The sequence below is a fragment of the Symsagittifera roscoffensis genome, chromosome 7 (assembly GCF_963678635.1).
Source record: "Symsagittifera roscoffensis chromosome 7, txSymRosc1.1, whole genome shotgun sequence".
Lineage (NCBI taxonomy): Eukaryota > Metazoa > Xenacoelomorpha > Acoela > Convolutidae > Symsagittifera > Symsagittifera roscoffensis.
This window is the reverse complement of record NC_087068.1, coordinates 44,814,867-44,840,939: the sequence shown is the minus strand read 5'-3', so window position 1 is coordinate 44,840,939 and position 26,073 is coordinate 44,814,867. Positions and strand designations below refer to the sequence as shown.

Genomic DNA, 26,073 nt, shown 5'->3' with positions numbered 1-26,073 from the left:
TTTTATCTAAATGATTTTGTGCGATTCAGGGGGGGTGTTCCGTAAAAAATTTTATCAAAACTTTTTATGATAACAGTTTTGTTTTCGTCTCAACGGGGTTCGCCCCAATAACGGTTCCATCCTGTTTTCTCTAAATTGTTTGATTTTTAAACAAATACCAAATAATGGGCAGGTTTTGAAGTTCAAAATTCGTTACCATGGTCTAGTTTTTTTCGAAATTTGAAAATTGTTCAAAAATTTCATAATTTTCAATTAAATTTTTTCCGTTTTCTTGTTCTTTTGCTTTTTCTTATCTTCTGTTGCCAATGTTTTCTCTTTTAAAATGTCTTTCCTTTCATTTTACGGCTGCGGGCTTGCAGTGTTTTTCTTATGTGGTATCACCCATGGTGCTTCGCCTCTGTGTAAAAGTTGTGCACGCTCAAATTTGGTTTTTCGCATTTTGATTTTTGATTAATTTTTGAGATCAGTTCATTTGTTTGTTAAATGGAAGGTAAACTGCATTGAAAGGCTTTTTTTGGTTGTTTTTGAAGGTAATCCGTGACAAAGAAGTGTTTTTTTCTCTTTACTAGCTCCGCTTTGCCTCTGTTCTCATCTAAGTCTGCGAAGTGCAGAACGATTTTCTTATGATTTTATCTGAAAAATCTGATTTTTTTTACAAATAGTTCCTTGGGCAAAGTTGAATTTTTCCAATTAAGTTTTACCAATTTTTGTGTTTTAGAGAATATATGCATTGTGTTTCCTATTGGAAATCTTGAAAGATTGAAAAAATATGAAATAGGCCGCGGTCTTTTCACAGAGTCAAATTTTATGCCTGATTCACCAGCATTTTGTTTTGCTTTGCACGTATAACGAAGCTTCGTTTTGTTCTTGTGTAATTTAAGTGTTAGAAAAAACTATACTATAGAAACTGATTTGCTCATATTTTAGAATTGTGGAGTTCCCATTGACGAGCCTCTGTTCCAGCCGTTTCCCAGTGAAATCATCTATCAGAAGTTCGAACCATGCAAAGTGTACGAGCAAAGCTTACAGGTCAGTATTCGTTTGAACAAGAACCTTCAGCATTTTAACAAGAACCTTCACCATCCTATCATTCAGATTTGTAATTTAATTTTTTTTCAAAAAAAAAAATTAAAATGTCAAGATAATAAATTCATTTCGCACGTAATCGAATACATAATTCATTCCCCGAATTATCTCTTCAGCTGTTTGTAAGCGTATAGGAACACTTTGACCTTTAACCTTTTTTGGACTTCTAGTTGAGGAATAATGACCAGACTGCACGACTGGTGAAAGTGACTCATGAAAGTTCAGCCTACTTCAAAATCATTCCTCCCAAGAACCCGGGAGATAAAGTGGCGCCTGGGATGACATGCACATTCAAGATACAGTTCCTGCCGGACGAACCAAAGGTGGGTAGAATAGATTAATGGACTATCAATTTTTAAAATGTCTGAAGCTTCAACATTACCCTTTTGAAACCTTGTCAAAATATCCACATAAATACATACATGCATACATACATACATACATACATACATACATACATACATACATACATACATACATACATACATACATACATACATACATACATACAAACATACATACATACATACATACATACATACATACAAACTATAAATAATTTCAGCGTTTGAGCAGAAAAACGGGTTTCGGCAGAAGGAACGAACATCCCTTCATGAATTCAGCCCCTTCATCACCTAAACGGTACCTCCGTAGTGTCTTGCTATAATAAATAATTTAATGGTCGCTTGTGCTAAATATGAAAAAATAGTTAATTATTTTTCAAGCCAAAAAGTTGGAGAAACAGTTTTATTTCAGGATAAGCAATTTCATTTTGTCGTAAAAAAGTTGGAGAAACATTTTCATTTCAGGACTATCTACACGAACTGTTTGTTGTCACTGACCGTGAGAAGTTTGCCATCCCTATCCGTGCAATAAACGGCCGTGCAATCCTAGACTTCCCAGACGAAGTCAAGTTTGCACCGAACCCAGTGAAAAACTTGGCATGCAAAACACTCTTCGTGCGGAACATAGGCGACAGGGAGTGCAGATTCACGTGCAAAACAAGGGGTGCATTTGACATCGAGCCTAAACACGGTTCGGTTCCTGTTGGCGGGAATATGCAGCTAGTTGTCAATTTTCAGCCAATTACAAATGGGTGTCACAATGAGCTGTTGGAAATACATTACGACACAGGTGTGTATCAGAAACTGATGGTACTAATACAATAACTGGGTCCCTAAATAAAGCAAGCTTAGAAGATGGTCGCGCCAAAAAATAAAAAGAAAGGAAAAAATCCAAATGCTGACAGCAAATATTTATTTTAAAGCCAAGAATGTTAAAAGCCTCTTTCCAGGAATCCATCTCGATTGAAAGAACCCAACCAACATACTTAATCCCAAAATTAGAAGATAGTATAGCACAAAAAAACGAAGAATCATATATTGAATTTTTACCCTGGTTGGGTCCAAAAAGGGTATTCTGATAGCCAAAAAGCATTGGCTCGTCCGAAAAAATTGCATTCAAGACGGTTTTGTTTCGTAGAATTCCGAAAAAGTTTGAACAAAAAATGATAATTTGAAACCCTTAGGATTGTTTTCATATGAGGTAACTTTTGGTTTTGAGGGTCACTTTTTTCAGCTAAAAAGTTTTTTTTTGATTTTTTTGACACCCTCTGATACCCTAGGTTATCCTGCTAATTTGTCGTAAATCCCCCGTGAGATTACGATATGTTTTTTTAGGCGAAGACTTGTGTGTGCGTGTAAGTGGTGTAGCGACAGATGTGAACATCAGACTAGATAAGAGCACAGTGAGGATGGAGAACACTTTCATCTCTCTTTCGACCAGAAGGACAGTCGGAATCACGAACAGGAGTGACGTCATCGCTAAGTTCCAGTGGAAACTCCTGCCGTCTCGCAAAGAAGATGAAGAGTTCATCAAAGGGTAATTAACACTGATAGTGTGTAGAAGGGGTTATAGTTGCTTAAGCCAAGTAGCGGATTTAGGGGTGGGGGGGGGGGGTCGGAGGGCGGACGCCTTCTCTCAGGGATTCGTCGTCCCCCTGCCGACCCAAAGGGTCCCCCTTTGTACTACTTTGAGATATCCATTTTTGGCTGACTGACCCTGAAATTGCTCTAAAGGCGCCTTTGGCGCCAATATATATTAATTTTGAGGGGGGAGCGCGCGCCGAAAAAAAACCGGGGGAGCGCGCGCCTGCGGTGCAGAAAATTTGGTCAAAATGGGGTCTTTATAGTGATTTGGGAGAGCTCAAAAAATCAATTTGGTCGACCTAAAAAAAAGATCGACAAAATTTTCAAATTTTTTTTTGAAAATCCGCCCCCCCCCTAGAGAAAATCCTAGATCCGAGCCTGCTTAAGCCTCTTTCGATCAAGAGGATCGAGGCCGACCGGGATTCATGATGCACGTTTAGAAACGTATATAGGAATTTACGCCTTCTCTCAGAAATCGCTCAAGAGTCACTACGTTGCAATTTCTTATGATTTTTTTAAAAGATGATTTTCTTTAAATTTTGGGTTTCCTAGTGAATGTTTTCAGCGTGCTTATTTCACTACGCTGAAACACTTTCTGCGCCGGTCGAAATTTTTTGTGTATAGGTAAAATATTGCAGATTAATTTTATCAGAAATCTCTTTAATGTTTCCAAGAACTCTTTCTGAAAAATATTCAACATGAATCTGTTTTTGTCGCTCCAGTTGTGAGCAGGAATTGGCCATCTATGAGCAGAATGGTATCGGCACCCATAATAACACTGGCTCAATTCTGCCCTCTGCTCCTACTCTGGAACAGCTGGAGACAACTGCTGCTGACAATCACGTTGACTCATCGGTGACACAGACTTCAACAGGAGATTACGAGAAGCAGAAAAGCAGGTTAATGATACACAACCGAAAACTTCAATATTACAATTCAAAACGATCTATCATTGAAACAAGGATAGACGGTTACTGAGCAAGTAGCGCAGAATGTTCCGACCATAGTCTTTAAAAACACACAAAAAATTTTTTTTAAATCAGTGTCGTTATTTCTAGGTGGTGTGATAAAGGATCTGAACAAAAAACTAGAAATAAGTCAAGTTCGACAGTCATAGTGAAATAGGAAAATCGGACAACAGTTTTTGAAGAGAAATGATTAGAAAAAAAATCATAAAAATTTTTTAAAATTCACAAATTTTTTCAATAATTTTTTAACAAATGTTTTGAAATTTTGATTTCAAAAATGGCGTTGAAAAACTCAAAAAACTAATTTTACTCGAGTGAAAGTAAAATTAAGCATAAATAAGCTCTTGTAAACGGCCTGAATTAAGCAACAATAAGCCTGCTCGCTCGCTTTACTCGCTCAAGGTGAGACGTAAAGTCAAAATTTTCAAACAAGTTTTTCTCGACACTGGGAAAATTATTTTGAATTAATTTAATGTGATTCGAATCACGACTGAAAGGGCTTTAGTATGTTAGTCAACCCCATCTGAAGATTGCTTGTGGCACCTGATCTTGCGTGGAAAACAAAAAGAAAAGAAAATAAAACACACCCGAAAACAAAGTTCCTCCCCATTTTCAATAGTCGGAACAGCGAACTTTCTACTGCTCAAAATTGCTTGTTCTTGAATTTTGAAAAATTGGAAGTACAAGCATCAGGTGTTTTTTTTACCAGGAGTTTCTTTATAAATCATATGCAGCTATGAAGGCTTAAAGAAGGTTCAATTTTTTGTTCCGACCATTTGAAAAAAAATGGGAGGAACTTAGTATTCGAGTGTGTTTTAGTTTTTATATTTATTTTTTGTTTTCCACGCAAAGTCAGCTACCACCACCAGTAGATTTAGGGGGGAGAGGGTTGACTCCTATCTTCTCAGAGAGTCGACCCCCTGCCGATCCAAAAGGGCACCCTTTGTACTATTTTGAGGTATCCATTTTTGGCTGACGGACTCTATGGTGCCAAAATATACTAATTCTGCGGGGAGAGCGCGCGCTGGAAAAAAACGCAATTTTTTTTTCTGGCCTGTTTTTTTCAAAAAAGTGCCTGCGACGCAGAACATTTTGTCAAAATGGTGTCTTTATTTTGATTTAAGAGAGCTCCGAAAATCAATTTGGTCGACCTAAAAAAAGTCTAAGTCAAAACTTTTGACTTTTTTCGAAACCCCCTTTTTCGAGAAAATCTTAGATCCGCCGTTTGGTACCACAAACAATTATAAGACTGTGATGAGTGATCTATCATTTTAAAACTTTTTAAGTCGTGATTGGAGCGGCCTTTAAAAATTTCCAAAAAGCTTCTCAGTGTCGAGAAAAACGAAATTGAAATTTTTGATTTTTCGTCAATTTTGGAGCGAGTAACGCGATCGAGTGATTTCTCCTTATTAAGAAAATTAGCTTTTTTGGACTTTTAGGCTCACCAAATTTGATTTTATAATGAAATTTTTTTTTGGATGTTTCATTTAGCGCTTAATGGCAATAAAAGTTTAGTTCTCGAATCCCACCACCCACCAAAAGCGACACTAATTTGCAGAAAAGTATTAACCAAAAAATTAACACTTTTTTCTAGGAATATGGTCCGAATATTTTGTCCTAGTTGAGTGATTTATCATAATAAAATATTTTCAGTCGTGATTCGAACTACCTTTAAAATTTCCAAAAAATTCCCAGTGTTGAAAAAAAAAAGAGTTGAAATTTTTAATTTTTCATCAAATTTTGATTGATTAACGCGATCGATTAATGTTTGTTGTGAGGAAATTAGCCTTTTCTAGACTCTTAGGCTCATAAAATTTGATTTAAACATGAAAAAAAATGCTAAAAGAAAGTTTAATTTTTTGTTCAAAAATGCGAAACATTTTTAAAATAATTTTAAAATGTTTTTCCATTTTTTGCTTAGTTTTCATTTTTTGATTTTTCGTCAAATTTTAAGCATTTAACGCGATCGAGAAATGTTCGTTATAAGGAAATTGGCCTTTTCTAGACTTTTAGGCTCACAAAAATTAATTTTAGTATGAAAAAAATTTTTTTGGATGTTTCCTTTAGCACTTCCTTTGGCAATGAAATTTTTCTAAAAAAAGTTTAAATTATTGTACAAAAATGCGGAACATTTATTAAAAAAAATTTTAAATGTTTTTCCAATTTTGCTGAGTTATAATTTTTGAAAAGAAGGTGTCGATCTTGACTTATTCTCTCACATTCTACGCGTTCATATTCTATGCGTTCGTCGATGTCGGGTTATAGTAATAAAAGGGGACTTTTGGCTGGTGAAAGGTTTGAAATCTTTAGATGATATCTGCATTCAAACATATTCGCTTCTAGATTTAATACTTTTATGCTTGCGGTTACTAAGCGCTTCCAAATCGGAACATAGTCTAATTTGAGATGTCTGAAGTATTTCTGTTTCTCAAGTTCTCGTTCTATTTACACTTGCGATCAGCTTAGTGTATTATTACAAAACTTCTTTTTTTTCTAACCTAATTCGCAAATAAAAGTGTTCATTAAAAATGTTCATTTGTATGGACATTTCACTGTAGCATATTTTCTCTGCTTTATTTGCGGCTACCGTTTGGTGCCTATTAAGCTTCCATGGTTAGTGTGTGAGACTCTTAATCACTATGTCACAGGTTCGAATCCCAGAGGTAGCCGATGTTTTACTAATTCAAAGCTCCTTTTCTAACTTCTCTATTGCACTTAGTAGAGCTGCTTTTTTGCCGTGGGCTCGCAAGTGTTTGCGAAGCACAGCTTTGCCTCTGTGACGAAATTTTTGTTCATATTGGTGTTATTTTGTTTTTTTTGTCTTTTTTTTGCTTAAAATCGTTATTCGGCTTAAAAGTTAATGGATAACCTTTTTTGGCTTAGTTGTTCCATATTGCTTTATTCGTTTGTGTGTGCTCGAGGTATGCGAAACTTGAAAAACTCGAGTTTCGAATTTTTTTGTACCTCAATATTTCCGGCTTAACGTGCCTCTGCTAAAATTTCTTGGCCTAATTACAGATTCATAATTTCTGTTTTTTTTCTAATTTACTGCTGACAGTTCCTGGTTTTTTTGAAAGTTTTTGCAGACCTTTTTTTTTGATTTTTTCTGAGTATTTTTTCGACAAAAGACTTTCGTCTTTTTTTGTCGTCTAGCGTCATGCTTTTTTGTGATATATCGAATGTGGTGCAATACACTACCTTTGATTCGCTTTGGTTCTGTGTAATTACTGAAATTTGAAGTGTTTTGTGATTGTATATACATAAACAATCACGATTATGCATATTTACATGCACCACAAGAATATCGCGCGAGAAAAGTTTATTCTGACTTTCCAATCAATTCCTTGTTGTGATCATTTTTTGCTCTGTCCGCAAAAAACTTAGAAACCAAAGCTATCAGTTTTGTGTTATCACCTAAAGACAATCATTTAGTTCTTTAGTACTTATATCAAATTCTTTTTCTTCAGGTTTTCGAAGAAAAAGCAGAATATTATGCTTGGGTTGGATTTTTTATTTGTTGAATTCATAACGGCCATCTCGTCATTTTTCGTTAAGTTTTGGGGGTTTAAAAAAAACGAGTTTAGCCAATTTGGGATAATTAAAATGGTCAAAATATAATGCGTGCTCCTAACAGGCGTAAGCTTCAGATTAATGCGTTCTATTTTGAAGTGAGGCAAATCATTTGGTCTTATTGGTCTTATTATTAGTACATGAAACGTTGAATACATCCTTTTTGTAGTTTGAATGAGCGTGTGGGATACATTGAAAATTTCGACATTCAAACTAGGAGTTTTTGCTGAATTTTTGTATCATCCAAAAGTTATTGCTTTGTTAAGCTCAGTTTTAAAAAGTTATCTTACCTGTGATGTTTTTTGTATAGTTATGCGGCTTTGAACACTGTCAATATGGGATAGTTAACGCTCGATATAATTTGTGCTGTTGACGCGTAAGCAGAGATTCAATCCGTCCTAGAAGTCGTTCCAAATTAGATTGTGGCATGGTATTTAGTCTATTTAGCGTTTTTGCGAACTATATCACTTTGCACTTAAACGGGAGTCAGAACATACAAGCAATACTGATACCAGCAGTTTTTTTATCTTTTTTTCTCGATTATTGTTCCGACTTTCGAAGAAAACGGAATATTTATGCTCGGTGTGGTTTTTTATTCAGTCAATTTTCGCCGATTTTCGACAAAATTTTTTTTATACCCCATTGAAGGTATCGACTGCTTGAGTTCAAATCTTAAACGATATTTTACCTCCGATTATTTTTTGTTAAGTTCTGGGGGTTTGAAAATTGCCAAATTGGCCATGTTCTGGTCTAAATTATGCGCACTTTGAAGAATTTATTCATACTGTTGAGGGCGTAAGGCGGATTATTTATGCGTGGCGAACTATCCCGCGCAACAAAATTATTCCAAGTTGAATTGAGGCTAGCTAATCAGATCGGTCGTTTTAATTTTGTACGACTCATTATTTCGCACTTTGATATTGTTCAAAATTTATAGGTTTTAAAACAGTTTCTTTTCCCAAAAACTATTTGATACGAATTAAGGGACAGTCGGAACATTCAGGGCTTTGCCCTGATATACGAGCAGTCTTGTTTCATATAGTTGTCATTTGACAACACAGAGAGATATCTTTTATGTATTGGATTCACACGAAACTGAATTTCTCAGTCCTACTGAACTTGCTCTTTTGATTCTATTTCTAAGATTAGAAAAATCAAAGTTAGAACAGATTTTCTGCGCAGTTTTGCCGTTGTTTTTTACGGATATTTGATGAAAAACAAAACAAATCATTAACTGTTTTGATTTTGTATTTTTCAAAAATGTCCTAGCCATAAGCCATTATAAAACGCTTTGATTAAAAACGATCAATAGCTAAATGTAAGCAATATCCGACCGTCTATAGTTTTGACCTTGTTTTTAAAAGTCAGAGGGTCATTGTTATTTTAAAAGAATGAAAACAGGCAGTAAAGTATTTCAAAGGCCAAAGTTCTCAAATAAATGGTTTCTGCAGCTCGATTTGTTTTTTTTTCTGTCTGATAGTAAAGTTTTCTCAGCGTGATATCTGATTTATTCTCCAAATCAGGGGTGAAACTATTTGACAGGGGAAGTCGCTGTTCAACTCAAGAATTTGAACCCCAGGCCACCCATAGGGTCCAAAGCTTGGTTCTATTTTTCGAACAACTTCAAAATTTCTCTAAACGTGCTTCCGTCTCCAGTAAGAACCAGGAGAGCGCCCGTCAAAAAATCCAAGTTTTTGGTCAAAACCTTCCCCAAAACGTTGAGTTGGCCTGTTTTTGAAATAGCAAAATAAGGTCTCTATTGTTTTGGAGAGAGCGCAGAAAAGCAATTTCGCTTAGATAATAGTTACTTTTTCCTGCCTAAACTTCAGAATTTTTTTTCTGAAAAGCCGCCGTGGATAAATTTGAGATGCAATTTGAAATATAAAATTTGAAATACTCTTAGTTTGAGATGCTTTGATAGGACCTTATTTGTTTATGAGTTTTTTTGAGTAGAATCGCTAAAAATGACGGATCAAACTTATTAAGTAGATAAATGTGATTCTTCAGAAACCTTTCGGGATACAAGTATTATTGTCGAGTCCTAAAATATAGATACTCTATCAAGAATGTTTTATTTGACTTAAGGTATTTTGAAAACAGTGAAGTTCGCTAAATTGATTGCCTTTTCCAATTTCTCACAAAATGACGGCTGCCTTTATTTTTGTAGCTTTTTGCAGAGACCTAACCAGAATACCTGAACCATATTCCGAAACGGAAATATTGTGTCTACTCGGCTAAATCGGAATGCAAATCTTGCAAGATTTTCTATTCTCAATTTTTGTTCTTCGGGCGCAAAATTCGTCCTGACCCACAAGCTGCCTTCAAAAAAGTCTTTTTTTTTAATGGCAGTTGGAAAAGGTTAACTTAGATGAAGTCCTTGTTTTAACCTTTCTAGCAGCCCAGAAAATGAGGAAGGATGCAGCAATGAGAGTGCGAACAACAACAATAACAGCCCTGCATCTGCTGACATGGGCCACAAGCGGGCACTGATGAACAGGACGTTCGTGAACAAGAAGAACGTGCTGCACAACGAGAACCTGCTCTTCTCAGACGACGTCTTCTCTCTCTTCCCTCTCGTGAGTGCCAATGTGTTGTAGTCAACAAGAGTGCCGTGCGCAACAGCCCCCCCCCCCCCCCCCCCCGGGTTGAATATTCTGTGTCATACTCTAAATCTGTTTGCTATATTTAAAACGAAAGTAAATCTGAGAAGCATCAATTGACGCTTTCAGATGTAAACCAGCCGAAAATGTAAACCAGACGTCATCAATGAAATTTCTATTTTGATAAAAATCACCATAAAAAATGACATGCATCGTACGGGAATCGAACCCATGTCAACAGCTTGGAAGGCTGCTATGCTACCACTACACCAACGATGCTTAAAATGGACGTAATTTGAAGCTTTTATAAAATGTTCTCCTGCTTTGTGGCAGTTCAGCCTTAGTCAAATACAGTCCTGATTCAAATTAACCGGACACAACGAACAACATTGAAAACTTTAAACGCGTTTTTTTTCTCAAATTGGGTTAATATTAGACAAAGAGTGCAGAGAACATACCAAGAGCATCTTGCAAAGATAACTTTGAGATCTCTAAGCCGCACATAAAGCAAGTTTGAAGCGATATAGCATGATTGATCAAATCTATTTTTTAACTGACTCTAAAATATTTTAAACCGCTAAACATTTTTAACTAAAGAAACTAATTGATAAAAAAATCATTTTTTGAAAATTTTGTTCGAAATGCATATATTATATTCCCAATTTGAGAGTTTTGGGATCATGGAATTTAGAAAAAAATGATTAATTTTAAATCATATTTACGTTTTAGAAACACATTCAAAGTAGGGTGTTTTCTGTTATACGGCCCAAACTGCTTTGGAAAAATAGATCATTGGTTGAAATTAATTTTTGCGAAATGAAATCTAGATTGTCCTTAAAAAAAGAGAAGCTCAATTATTAACTTGGTAATTTTGGGCCATATTACAGAAAAAAGCCTCAAAATATTTTTGACAATTTTTTAAAAAAGTTTTCATTGTCGTTTTTTGGGAAAAAAATTGCAACCTTCGTTAGAATGATTCTCACAAGAACTTTTGGGGGGGGGCTACGTCTTTGAGGCAACATTTTTCAAACAACTTTATGTTGTTAATAGACAAGGGGTGGGGGGTTGGAAAACTGGAAGAAAGACAAAAATTGGTCTGAATAAAATTTCAATTTTCAGGAGGGAGAAGTGTGGCCCAACACCACTTTAGACTGTGAGGTGATGTTCAAACCGAGGGAGGTGGAGAACTACGATGTGCAGATGTACCTGGAGGTGACTGGGAGGGAGAAGCGACTGCCTCTGAGACTGCACGGGACAGGGGTTGGACCCCAGATTGACCTGTCCTTTGAGACACTCAATGTGGGCAATATATTCTTGGGATCAAAACACTTCTACGAGGTGAGCACGATTTATTCAACCTACTTATTTTATATGTTATAATTGAAACATTTCACCAATAATTTATTGAGTTTTTAAATCTTTCTGTTAAGCATTGTTTAAATTTGGAATTCTATTGAAACTATGCGAAGTTTTCACTAAATATTTCGTTTCTTTGCATGAACTGATTGCGAAATTCAGTTGCAATTTTTATGCATTGATATCTCCGAACGAACTAATGGAACAAATAATTAAGCAAGTTTTTCATGGTTAGGGTTAACAATGCAATGCGTCCTTTTAGATTTTCAATTGAAATAAAAGTTTTTTTTTCTCAGGTGATTTTGTGGAACAAAGGAGACATAGATGCCATCTACACCATAGTGCCTAGACACACCAACACCCCCCTTAGTTCCTGCTTCTCTTTCGACCAATTGGAGGCATTCGTCCCCCCGGGGGGCTACCAGGTGGGGATCAGTAAAATTACCTAATTTTTATCAAACTGTCAATCAATATTTCAGTTGCTGATGATAAAAATTATAATAGTTTAATAATGAGATTTTAAATGTATTTTAAAATCATTCAGAAACATCAACTATTTGTGGCATCAAAACAAAAAACCAAGAATTATCCGCTGATGACTGCTTACTATACAATGTAATATTACAAGGTAGTAGTTGCAATTTCATCCAATGCCAGTATTACATTAATAGACGAGATTTATGCTGACTTTATCTGATTGCAGGCCATCAAAGTATCCCTGGACGCGAATCTGATCGGACCCATAGACGAAGTGTTTGACTTCAAAGTGGACGGGATGCGAGACACTGCACCCAAGATTGCAATCAGGGGACAAGTGATTGGACCGACTTTCAACTTCAGTGTGAACAGATTGAAGTTGGGTCATGTACCATTTGGTAAGGCCATATTACAATCCAGAAGTTTCCTACCCACATGTAATTGTATCACTCAATGGTAGCTTTCATTTTTGTCTCAATTGATTTGAATTTGAAACTAATATTTGATTTATAAATTATTTTGTTGCGTAAGTTGCATAAAAAAACCTTGGACGATTATTAGAGTTTTGGTTGTATCGCGAGTAATGATGCTTTTGGTTGTTTTATAAACTAAATCAGCCTGATCAAAAATTATTGAACATTTTATCTTATTTGTAGGTTTCCTGACTACAGTAGAAGTTGATCTGGTCAACACGTCTTTAGTCCCCCTCAATTTCCAACTTGAGATGTCCGAAGACGGTGACTACCCTGGTGTCTCTGGAACCGAGGAGAACGCCGACTTCCTTCTCCATTCGCGGCCCGACACTAGACGTCCCCAGGAGTTCCGTATTGCACCAAGCTCGGGCCTGGTTCCCGCTCAGTCGTCCACGAAGATTGCGTTCGGACTGTTGCCGAATACCTTGGGGAAAATGGAGCGGGAGGTTCTGGTGTATTTGAAGGATATCGAGGGTTGTCAGATGGCGCTTCCACTTTCGGCAAGGGTCGTTGTACCCGATTTGAAGTTTGAAACGTAAGTTTGTTATTTCGACAACAAATTGCGGGAACGAGTTCTTCAAAATTCTGGTCTTTTTTCACGCAAAATTAGATACAGCAAATAATCTTCAGATGAGTCAGAGTGATATAAAACACTTTGCCATGGAACTGATCTTGGAATTTCTCGCGAAGAAACATGTAGAAGATTTTGTCAACAATATTTTTAGCTTGACCACACTCATTTTTAACTCCGGGAACACAGCAAATATTCTTTTTTACGCTTGCGAATAGCAAGTATTTTCAAACTGGATTATGGGCTTTTTCGGGTTATCAACTTGTTTAACAGAATCACTTGTATCTTGGCTCATAATGAATTCAAACTTCTGTGCATTCCCGGCTAGCTTAGCCTGGAGGTAACGAATATTCCTGGCACGGCAAAGGTCCTGTGTTAGAATCTGACCAGGAACTGTTTTTTTTTCGAACGGGAAATATTTTGTTTCAAATAAAATTTGTCTGCTTATCTGTTGTCTGTTATTTGTCACATCTTGGATTTTTTTTGCTGCGCTCATTGGTCTTTTCTTTAATGTTGCTTTTAGTGTTTGAATTGTTCCTACAGCTGGTAATTTTGCTTTCTTTGACTTCGTTTTTCCTTCTTTGTTTTTTGTTTTGCATAAAAAATTTTCTCGGCCCAAATTATTTTTGAAAAAAATTTGGTCGGCCCAAATTATTTTCTCTCAAAAAATTATTATCTCTTAAAACAATTTGCTCGGCCCAAATTATTTCCTCTCAAAAAATTATTTCCTCTTAAAACAATTTCCTCGGTCCAAATTGTTTGCTTACTTTTGACTTCGTATTTCCTTCTTTGTTTTTTTTGTTTCGCTAACTTGAAAAAAATTTCTTCGGCTCAAATTATTTCGGCCTATTTTTTATCGGCTTAATGACCTAATTTTGGGTTGTTCCAAGGGAAACACAACTTGAACACTCCTCTCCGTATTTTTTATGTTGGTTGTACATTTACCAATCGATTTGTTGAACTTTTTTTCATTATGGAAAACTATTTCCAAATTCATTGGAAAAATTTTAGTTTTTGTCAGAAACTTCTACTAATTTTCAAAAAAGGGGTATGAATTGAACGTCAGCCTACTACCTCGCGTGCCTGTATACTCCCGTAGAATCTTTTTTTTTAGTTGACCCTTCTGTCTACAGCCTTCGAAAAAGTCTGTGGGGGAATTATTGACCCATATTTTTATTTTATTATTTTTTGAAAATTACCCCTCTCAAATATGAGTTTTTGATTTCAATGAATAGAACGGTTTCGAAAAGCTCACTGCATGAGCGGCCACGCCCAACTTTTTTGTCAAGTTTTTGACTTTTCTCGGAAACTACCTTCCCAAATTAGAGATTTTGGGTTCAATCAAAATTACAGGTTGCGTGAATCTCTTCAGCATAAATCTTTTTTGATTCTTTCTAGAACTTTTGACAGTGTTTTACAAAGTTTTTGAGTTTTCTTAAAATCGGTACAATCAAATCTGAGATGAAAAGTTTAACTGAAAGAATTGGTCGTGATAATGGCTCCTGAAGAAGCGGCAGCTCCTTAATTTTTGCAAGAGAAATGTTTGGAAAATTGATTGTCTAAAAAAATTCTCTTCTCACTTATTTTAGAAGAAAAACGACTAAAGTTTTGGGTAAAATCAAATTTTTGAAATCACTTTTTTCGTGCCGCATCAGTATAGCTAATTTTTTCAATATCAAACTCATACCACCAGCTTTAGCTGGGCCTCGTGTTCTTTTTAATCCAGACATACGAAATTTTGGTTCACCTAGTTTTTTTTCAACATTTGAAAGTTTTTTCGACTTATGTTTTGTATGTTTGTGTTGTATCGCAAGTGGTGCGAAGCTCTGCTTCGCCTCTTTGTGTAAAAGTTATATTCGTCGCTTTACCGAAAGGATCAAGGTACGAGATGTTCAGCTCTTAACAGGGAACTTTTTTATACAGCTTCTTTGATTATGACCACTGTGCTTTTTTCAATTTTAAATAAATTTTTTAATTTTGTTCACTCCCTTGATTTGTAAAAATGTTCAATTTTTTCAAATATTCAGAACAATGATGAACACTTTAATTTTATGAATTTTTTCACTGGATCTTATTTTTATTAGGATTGCTAGTATATCAGGGAGAAGCCGTGATTGCTCCTTTTGCGCTGAGGCCAATTATTAAGATTTTGTTGGAAAACTGATCAAACAATCGAAAAAATAGAAAACAGTTTTTTTTTCTTAAATGAACGTTGATTACCATAATTTGAAAAGCTTAAAACTATCTTCAGAAGAGAAAAAAGTTTCGTTTTTGGCCTTTTAAAATAATTGTTACAAAAGTACTAACAAAGCGAAAATTAAATCAAATTACTGGTTGACGCTTAGTTGTGAAACGGTTTTAAAAACTAACGCATGCAAGACTGTAAAAAATTGTTTGATATCTGAAATAGTCTATTTTCATGTTTCGAAATTTATTTGAAGTTATTCTAGTGTGATATTTGGGTCTAGCAAATTTGTGTCTATCAGAGAAGATACGGAAACGATTGACGTATATCCGTTTAAGACGTTTTGTAGCATCTTAATTTCCTTTGCGATGACTATCAGAAGTCAGACGAACCTACTTTTGCTCAACCACTGAATAATTTGCATGGAATCATCATAATTTTCATTTGCCGATAAGCTTTCATTTGCCGATAAGCTGCTGTGATAATCTTTTTTAAGAACAAGATGATTTAAAATTATTATGATAATCTTTTATCTACAGGAAAAGATATCGATAATCTATTTTCTATTTCGATAATATATTTTTAGATGCAAGATCCAAATTTAATTAAGTTTTGATGGCGTAAGTTGAGTGGCTTCCCTTTGATTTTTTCGATGAACGTACAAAACAGTTTCACGGATGGATAGAAAATTCGAAAATATTGAATTAGGGAACCAATAATGTTTTTGCAACCTAATTTGCGCGCGCTACGTAACGTTTTTCCAATGAGCAGGGGCGTATCTAAGCTTATCTCGAGTTACAGAATGGTAAAATCTTGCCAGCAAAAAAGTTGCTAATGCGCGCCTGCAGAATAAGTAGCTAATTTCTATCATTTTCGCTCATTTTTGTGCTATTCTGAATTCGGCTTAACGAGATTTCTGTTTGTTGCAGTGCTTTTGTGGACATGGGAAGGTGCTTCCTGAGGTATCCCTATCAGCAGACAGTCACTCTCTCCAACCCTTCCGCCATTCCCGCCAGATACGAACTGGTGCCTCAAGACAGGGCATCCAAGCATACAATCATGTACGACGCGCCCAAGTCGTGGGTTAGTACTTTGCTCGTTTACCTTCATTAAATAATTCGAATAAAAATTTCGTCGCTGCATGAGAGCTTTTTCACAGATTTTTGAGGATGTAATCAAAAAAGAATCCAGAATATTAAAATATTACATGGATGTTTTTTCTGTAAAAGATTTGTTTACCAAAATCACCGAATCATTTGATTGCTTGATTTAAACTCAATTCAATTTGATCGTCTATTTTTGCATATTTAACACAGAGGTTACTTCCATGCTGTAAAAAAAACAATCAAAAGTGCTTGAAATCTGGCAGGACCTTAGATTTTTACAAATTTACTTGCGTTGGGTGCTTTTTTGTCAGCTTGTTTAACACAGCATGGATTTTTCAGTCATTCTTTATTCTTATTATTTTTTGCAAAAGCTTTTAAAATACATTTGAAAGTCATTTGGATGTTTTCATCTAATGGAGCTGCGAATTAAGTTTTATTTTTCGTAACGAAGGCAATGGAATATTTGTGCTCGGGTGGTTTTTTTCTTCAGACAAATTTCTACTTTTTAACCAGCTTTTCTTAACCAGACTTCTTAATATTTGACTTTTTCGGGGGTTTAAAGATTGCCATTTTGGGCAATTTGGGACAAATAACGTGCGATATATGTCGCGCAATTAACGCGTAACCGGAGATTTAATCCGTCTTAGAAATCGTTCCAAATTGGTTAAAAGAAGCTTATTGCTTGAAAGAATTTGAAAAGATATTTCACCTGTGATTATTTTTTGTAGAGTTATGGGGGTTTAAAGATTGCCATTTTGGCTAAATTGGGACAATTAACGCGCGATATATGTCGCGCTATTAACGCGTAACCGGAGATTTAATCCTTCTTAGAAATTGTTCCAAATTGGTTGAAAGAAGCTTTTTTGCCATAATTGATTTGTTACAAGAAGCGAAATTTATCCTTTTGTTTTTTATATGGCGTGTGGGGGGATGATTTTCATAGAAAAATTTTCAAATTTTAGAAAAAAAACTTTTCGTTTTATTTTATTTTATTTTTAAATATTATTACTGCTCCATAAACCTTAAAAGGCAGTCGGAACATTTAGGGCTTCGCCCTTATACGAGCAGTCTTGTTTGTTTTGTCTACGTTGTTTGAATGAATTGTTTTAACCCAATATTTTGCCTTGTTTTTGCATTTTTCAAACTTGCATCCAAAGTTTTTGCTCTTTTTTCATTTCGTCCACAACTTGCCTTATGTGCTTGTTTTTGGTTGGCCTGGTTGCCACAGCGTGGACTTTTCATGTTGAGTAATTATACAAAACTATATTTGAAAATAATATGTATGTGTTCATCTAATGGTGCTGCCATTTGAGTTGCAAAAAATTTCAATTTTTTTAAAATTTTTAATCTTGGTATTTTCCGGATTGTTTCTTTTCTCTACGCTTTTTGAGTAATTTTTATCCATTTTTTGAGAATCAAATAAAACTTTGCGAAAAAGATCTGATTTTTTATTTTTCCCCAAATGATTCCTCCGTCTGGGTTGATTGTTTCAAATGAAGTTCTCAGATATCTTTTTGACTTATGAGTTTTGAATATCAAAACTGTTCCTGGATTTTTTCAATTTTCCTACTGCTCTATCTAGAACTGTTGTCTTTGTGCTATATAATCTAGTTTTTTAATGAATATAATTTTCCTAACATTCTAGCTAATATTTTTCTCTACCAATTTTCAGAAGAACTGGAAAAATGATTTAAAATTGTTTGCATTTTCTCGTCTGATAGAATTCCAGTTTCTTTTCTTAGTTTTTTTCTGTAGGTTTTTTTTATAGTTTCATTATTTTTTGTAAAGCATGTTTTTACATCTTTTTTGAAAATCAGATTCGTTTCTACGGTCTCATTTTGCAGCTTTTCTATCGCTTTCAGTATTTTTCGTATCGTATAAGATATAAAATTCAAATGCCCCCCCTAGTGATTGTTAAATGAATTTGTTTTTGCTTTAGTTTTCTAGATACTTTATATAATATAATTCAGAAATTTGGATGTAATAGGTGTTGCCACGCAGCATAAACCGAGTAACCTACATTAATGACTAAGACCCTTGCCCGAGTGGTTTAGAACAAAGTCTAAAAATAAGCAGAACGGTTCGGCCTAAGTTCGAGTCACTAAAAAAACATATTTTTTTTTGCCCGGAAATACAAGTTTATATGACTAAAACCAATAAAAAAAACATGGAAAAATGACATTGTCTAGCAGATTATTGCCGTCTGCATATTATTTACCGCGTATCACGAAAAAGATGCTAATTTCAACCCGTTCAAGCCGTGAATGAAACGATTTTGTTGAAAAACATTTATACGTTAAAATTGATGAATTCTGTGATTTATGCTGTTTCCAGATTGAATTCAATTGGCTTATCTCTGACTTTTTTTCTTAGTTTTTTTTCAATTTTGAATTGAGCGCAGTTACAATAAAAGTTTTCTTCTTTTTATCAATTATTATTTCTTCCAGTCAAACGAAGTGTTTGGAAAGAATAATGGCGTAGGGTAGGTTTTTGTCACCAGATTTTAAATACTCTAGATTTTCTCTTCAAGAGATGCTCTTTTTTCTTCGTGTAGGATACTTTTATTAATTTCATGAACGATGTGTCATCATTTCATCTTGTGTGTTAAAAGTAAAAGCAGATAAAACGACATAAATGTGAAGAAAGTATTATCTTCTTTGATCGGTTGAATCAAAAAATTGCAATTTTTTAGTCAATGCAAATCAATGCTTAAAATGATTAAAATATCTAAGATTTGTCTTGCGTCATGTTTTGTTTGGCTTCCGAGTCAGGCTTTTTTTCTATTTTTGCTAATTGCATAATAAATAAGCACATTAATCAGCTTGAACTTTTAATCTGAATAGTTTTTCACGATAAGAAATCAACTTGACGTTTTTTCAGATTTATTTTTAACAGTTTTGTTTCTGATTTGTTTGACTTCGCTGTTTTTTGACGTCAAAATGTTCACCCTTGAAGTGATGTATACAAATTGAATGACACTAGTTTGAGATAGGATATACTGAATCAGGCACAACTGATGTCAAGAGAATGCATTTTAACCGATATGTTTCTTGATATTTCTTTCTGTGCTGAAAAATCAGTGAAATTGAGGCATAAAAAATCAGTGAAATTTAAGTCAATAAGAGTTTGATGTTCGAACAAAAAATCTACTGTTTTTTTTCGATGATAGTATGAACATTGCTAACAGATAGATGAAAAAGTGTTCATGAACTTCTGAAAAGATTCTCAATTGCGAGAAAAACAGCCTAGAATAATTTCGTTCAAGTTTAACAAGAATGTGGGCTACTCGTTACAGAACATGTTCAAGCAATCACGAACATTATTACTGTTCGAAATTCTGTTTGAATTTCTTACTTCTCTTCTGCATTTTTTAGAAACTAAATTCTGATTGGCTGGTAAAACTAAATTTTCGCCCATTGAGATTACGTCGCATCAATCCGTGTAGGTGTGAAAAGGTTTCGTGTGTTGTAGGGCGTGATCGAGGGCAACAGTAGTGTGGACTTGGAGATGGTGTTGCAGATGTGTGAGAAGGGACAACACAGTCTGCCTGTCATGTTTTCCGTCTTCGGATCCCCAAACATCACACTCGTAAGTCTCCAAATGACACATCAGCTGAAAACCATATCTGAATTGTTTGAGACTCAGTGTTTAATCTCAACAAGTTTCCGAGTGTTTTTGCTTGCTGTTGTTGTCTCTTAATCAATTTGACCCTAACTTTTTTTGAAAGTAGTTTAAACATAATTTAGGCAGAAATGGATCGTTATTTGAGCTATCAATGGTATGGATGATTCTCATGAGAGTGTTGTCAAAAGTCTAAATGGTAATTAAAACCAGATATGCCTTATTGACGTGCTTGGTATCCTTCACTTTGTGTTAATGTTTTCTTTGCACTTTATCGAACAGTTTACAACCACAGTTATTTGGCATTTTTCTAAAAAAAAATTTCTATATTTGTCCGTGGAGTTTTTTTTTCAATTTTGGAAGGAGACACCTGGGTTCATACCTTTTCTGCACCCAGAAAGCTTTTGAAACGTTTTTGAAAGCCGCTGGAAACACGTCTGAAACTTTTTCAACATAAGACTCAACGTTTATTTGTGATATCTGATTTTGTGTACGAGAACTATCCTTTTCATCACATGACAACGAATATAATGATTTTTTGATGATGATGATGATGATTGACTTTACCACTCTTTCTTGAACACAAGAGTGGTAGAAGGCTCACAAAGCCTCACAGAATAAAACAGTTTTCAGGGTTCGTTTAAACAGCGTAAAATCAATAATATCTGTTAAGGGAACAGGCAGTGAGTTCCAAATAACAGCTCCTTGGTAGGCAATGCTCTTTTTGATAAATTCTGGTCTGCATTTCGGAAGGATAAACAAACAAACAAACAAACTGCAGTATAAACTAACCGATAATGCGCAGATGATGAAAACCAGCCGAAAAATTACGTCATTTGTATGAAATTTGTATGACTTTCGAAACTGCTACACAATTGTTACATAACTATTATATAGCAGCTAACGCGTGACTCGCACCTATAGTGCTTCAAATAGAATGTTGAACGTGAAAAGAGCTTCCTGAAATGTTTATTTTATCACCCAAATTGCCATATCTCCAAAACTACCGAGTTTTACAAAATTTGTAAAACTTTAAACTGAGAAAGACCCTAAGAACCGACAGCATACTTATGCTTCTTTTATGCTTTTAATAAAGTTCAAAAGATTTTACAATAATTAAATTTTTATTGATAAATTGATAAAAGTTTTTTAACTTACTAAAAATTTAAAAACATAACTGAAATGTTATAATCTCAGACATTTAAATTGAGAATTTCAGTGAGCAGCCAAACTTGTAACCTTTAGGAGTTCCTTGACAGCACCACAAAACATGGTTAAAAATGGTCTTTTATCTGTGTTTTTTTTTGTAAAAAATTTAAATAACATAAAATCCGCCAAATCTCATTTTAAAAAAATTTTGATCGGTCATTATTTGAGGCCCTATTTACAACCCCTGAGTGTATTTTTGAAAGTGTTTACCATAAATTTGAGAATTTCATGTTCTGTTAGTTTTTCAAATTTAGATCCTTATGGAAAAAAAAAGTTGTTAAACTATAAAAAAAAAACGGCATAACTCGAAAATTAAAATATTTTTAGCACTCGTATATGAAGGGCAGAAATGGAACCCCATAAAGTACCGTGAGAGCACTCAGCTATAGGGTTGAGACTTCAAAGTTTTGTACGTTTTTTTTTAAATCTAAATTTTTTCAAAAAAAAAAATCTTCAAAAACGCTACATCTCGAAAAATTTTTAGCAGTTATATCTGGAGGCCAGATTTGCAACCCCTTATTGTACTCCACGCCACCATAGGATTGAGAATGTTAATTGTGTCAAACAAACACTGAAACGAAACGCTAAATGTATGCATTGCGACATAAGGGAAAAAATGAAGAGTTAAAGCATTCACGCTTCAACAGATTTATAATTAAAATAATAGATGAACTTGGGAATTTAAATTGTTGAATTCAATAAAAACATATGAAACACTGCAAAATTTTGTCATTTTATTAAACATATTAACATAAGGACTTTTTAAACGTGTCAAGTGAAATGCCAATTAAATATTGTATAGATTACGTATTTTCGTCTGATTTATATGCCACCACCGATGTGTCGTTTGCAGCAGTTCATAGTGCAGTGTGAGGGCGAGGGTGCAGTGACTCTGGTCGAGCCCACTAGTCTGGAGTGGGGAAAAGTGAGGGTACTGGAGAGACACATGAAGAGCATCTCCCTCAAGAATGATTCACTCATCTCGGCCAAGTTCAAGTGTCGAATGGTGAGTTACTACTTAACTTAATAAAAGTCTTATCAAAATTTTATCTTCGAAGTACGGATTGAATTGGATAAAATTTGAAACTTGAAAGTTTCATCCTTGCCTCATTTTTAAAAACGGTCAATGTTTGAGGCTCAATTGAGTTTTTTATTTTTAACTTTATAATAAGAAGTAAGTAAAACACACTAGACGAAGTTTTTTTTCAGAGACGACCCGACAGTGTCTTCTCAACGGATCCTGTCAGTGGTGTGATTGAACCTGGAGAAACTACTTCAGTTGCTGTTTATGCCAAACCAAACGACATTTTCCAGTAAGTTCACGGTCTATGTTTTGAGTTATACATCCAAAGTTAGTTTTTTGAATGGCTAAAATTGATTCTCTTACAATTTTTAACTCAATTTTTTGAACTTTGAGATTTTTTCGACAATATAACCGGCTGTAAAGAGTTGTCCTGCTAATTAAACTATTCTGCTAAAACTGTTGTTTGTCAAAAGGGTTCAGATTTGACTTTGTTCATGTAGGTTTTCGGACAATTTACTAGTCGGCTTTGAGGAATCGGCAACTCAAACAGTTGTTCTGACAGCCACTGGTTTTGGCCCCACAATAGTAACTGATCCTCCTATGGAACCTTGTCTGGACTTTGGACCCCAGTTCAGCCAGCATGAGTCATGCAGGGATGTGGTGGTGACTAATCAGGGAAGGAGACTGCAGCGGGTGCACTTTATGGTGGAGGGGTCATCTGGGAAGAAGACGGCATCTACCAAGGTATAAAAGTTATGCTTAATCATCGTCGTCATCGTCATCGACATATTCACTTCTTCGGAAAGGCTTAAAAGTTATGCTTCATCGTCATCGTCATCAACATATTCACTTCTACAGAAAGGTTTAAAAATTATGCTTCGTCATCGTCAGCGACATATTCAGTTCTTCAGAAAGGTTTAAAAGTTATGCTTCATCGTCATCGTCATCAACATATTCACTTCTTCAGAAAGGTTTAAAAGTTATGCTTAATCATCGTCGTCATGAACACATTCACTTCATCAGAGCATAATCTTTTATGCACTTTGAAATGGAGTTCTATTTTTGATCACTTTCATCTCCATTTGGCAATCATTAAAATTGAAGTTACTTCAGGTTCAAATGTGAATATTAAATGAAAAACCAATTTGGTTCTCAAAGAAGACTGTTTAGTTAGGTCCATTTATGGTTATAGCATGAATTCACATTTTAGGAACATTTTCAAACGCATTTCATCTTAAATCAGTGATTTTGACAAATCAAGCTATAGAAACATTAAAACAGTTGGAATCCCTCAAATTTCAATCTTAAAAACCTAATTTAAAACCTTAATATTTTAATTAAGAGTAACAAGAGACTTTTGTTTCTTTTAGGGAGGATCTTCAAAAGACTCGGATGACAATTCGTGCTTCAGGGTTGTGCCTAACCGATTAGCATTAGAACCCAACAAATCCGAGACTATCAAAGTGATCGCATTCTCACAGACGTGCGTTTCCTCGAATCTTGAGTGATTCTAAATATTTTCTGTTTAAAAGATCTGAAGAAAAATGAAAGAAATTTTCAATTTTTTTTTAAATTTTACGTCATGAGCTTCAAATTGGTTTAGTTAAGCTTTTGAAAGCTTCGATTTTGAAACTTTCGTTTAAAAAACGATTTTATCGCGATATTTTTGAAGTAATCTGTGGTGAATGTGGCATTTTTCTCCCCTCACACTTTTTTCCTCACATTCGTTACGGGATTTTGTGAGTGACATATTAGGGGCGAAATGGGTGAAGGATGAAATATGTCACTAACGTATATAATGGGGCGATGAGTGTTAATCCTAGATCGTTCTAGAGATGAAGCAAATCTTAAGCTATGTAAAGTTCACTTTTGCAGAGAGCGTGTTGTGTGCGAGGAGCTGATTGCCACCTCAATCATAGGTAAACTGGCTGGCAAAGAGACAGTCCTCAAGTCCAAAATCAAGTGCTCATTCATCAATCCAGTTGTCAATTTCTCCGCCATGAAGTTACACTTCGAGATTCAAAAGGTATTTAGATTTTACTTACTAAAATAGACCCCAAAGTTGGCAAATTTATGGACATTCTCAGTTTTTTCACCTCACCTCATTTTCACCTCATAATATCCCGGTTTATGGGACTATTTTTTCAAAGCTCTTGCTATCGACATTTCAGTGTTAGGTCTCAACGAAATCACAGGCCAGGTTTGATTTAAAAAATTCGATCGCTTCTAACCCGAGAAAGTGGTAGAAAATTGAAATTCAATTTCGTAATCTTATGCTGTTTTTATTTGCTTATTTTTCCGTTCTTTCTATATTTACACAAGCTAGCTAGCGAGCGTAGTGTTATAGTTTTTTGTCATTCCAGCCATCCGTATATTTTTTTATTCCAAGGATTGGAGGGAATTATGGCCTTTTCAGACATCTTTTGGTTGCAGTTTTTGGTCGCACTGGATTGCTTGTGGCGTTTAGAGTCCATCGGATATTTTGGATCTTCAATATCAGCAGCTGTCGTTTGTGAACACCTCGTCCCTTCCAGTCACTGCTAACTTCAACATCCTCTCATCGTCTTTGACCTCTGACGGTCAGCAGCAGCAGGCATTCTACTTCATAGCAGATAACAACCAGACACTCACAACATTCATGGTAAGATACATTTATGTCGAGTTACAAAAAAAATCAATCAGAAGAAATTAATTACAACACCAAAGAAGTGTAAATAAAGACCAAATTTCTGATTGTATGTGAAGACTGGTGGTGATGTGGTTATGTCTCCGACTCTCAATCGAAAGGTTGGATGTTCGAGGCCCACCATGATCCGTGATTGTTGCTTGAGCGTGAGGCAACATTACTCAGTCCTGAAAAAAAACCGGTTCGTCGTTATGAGCTGTACAGCTCGTATGTTAGTCCTTTCCCTCGTGGATAAAAGGTCGTATATAATTTTGAATAAAGGAGCGACTCCTAAAACGGTGTCTGAAAATTTGCTTTACATGCGAAGTCTATTTGAAATAAGCCATTCAAAAAAAGTTTATTAAAAAAAGTTTATCAAAACAAAATTTTTAAATGGCGTGTTTTCAGTTTCTGTTTTTTAAGGCTAGCTTTGATGACTCCTGTTTTCTCTTTTCTCAATTAGATTATTCCTATATTCCGATTGATCATTGTTCAGATTTTTGAAGAAAGTAATAGAGTATTTATGCTTCAGTGGTTTTTATTCAAACTAATTGTGACTTGACCTAGCCATTTTGACTTTTTATCGACTTAAAGGGCATTCGAAACAATCATCGCCATAAACCCGGAGTCTTGTTCGTATCCCCCCATTAATTATAACACCAAATCATCGGCCAAACAATTTAAACAATTACGAATCAAATCTTTATCGGACACGAGTTATCATTACACTGATCCAGAGCTACTCTCAATGAAAGCAGGTTATTTCTATTTCTGTTATCCAAGGCAAAAAAGGGTGGTCTCTTCAAGGGAGGGAAGCAATTAAGTTTTTTGCCCCGACCCTACTCACTGCAGAAAATTTGGCTTATAACTACCGACTCCTCCAATCACTCGAAACCAAATGCCTCAATAGGGTTGAACTTCAACAAAACTCCCAACAAAATTAGGCATCAGTTGCTGTTCAACAAGCTCAAAAGCAATAGCCGCTGTGAAGAAAAACAAAAAATTGTTGATATTGTGCCAAACCGACCTTTTTTATAATAGGTTTTTCAAGGAATTTAGGAATAATAGGATTTTTTTTTTATAATAGATAACGCAAATTCGAAAATCTCAGTCAAAGTGACACCGCTTACTTTGACTGAGATTTTCGAATTTGCGTTATCTCTTACAAAAAAAATTCCTATTATTCCTAAATTCCTTGAAAAACCTATTATAAAAAAGGTCGGTTTGGCACAAT

General features: G+C 35.0%; 1 protein-coding gene and 1 non-coding gene across 2 annotated transcripts in view; one reads left to right on the top strand and one right to left on the bottom strand.

The window, feature by feature from the left end:
• The window catches only part of LOC134851192 (hydrocephalus-inducing protein-like), a gene marked incomplete in the record, with an annotated part of 215,673 nt that overhangs the window by 1,679 nt on the left and 187,921 nt on the right, over window positions 1–26,073 (top strand). The window contains 18 exon segments of the mRNA XM_063867161.1: window positions 928–1,029; window positions 1,257–1,409; window positions 1,896–2,220; window positions 2,766–2,967; window positions 3,737–3,913; window positions 9,948–10,128; window positions 11,272–11,490; window positions 11,805–11,933; window positions 12,212–12,383; window positions 12,642–12,993; window positions 16,144–16,297; window positions 19,792–19,908; window positions 22,004–22,156; window positions 22,360–22,463; window positions 22,675–22,918; window positions 23,545–23,657; window positions 24,050–24,200; window positions 24,642–24,815. Coding sequence (XP_063723231.1) covers window positions 928–1,029; window positions 1,257–1,409; window positions 1,896–2,220; window positions 2,766–2,967; window positions 3,737–3,913; window positions 9,948–10,128; window positions 11,272–11,490; window positions 11,805–11,933; window positions 12,212–12,383; window positions 12,642–12,993; window positions 16,144–16,297; window positions 19,792–19,908; window positions 22,004–22,156; window positions 22,360–22,463; window positions 22,675–22,918; window positions 23,545–23,657; window positions 24,050–24,200; window positions 24,642–24,815 — 3,222 coding nt within the window.
• Trnag-ucc (transfer RNA glycine (anticodon UCC)) lies at window positions 10,361–10,431 on the bottom strand. The gene has a single exon. It is a non-coding gene; the product is annotated as a tRNA-Gly (tRNA).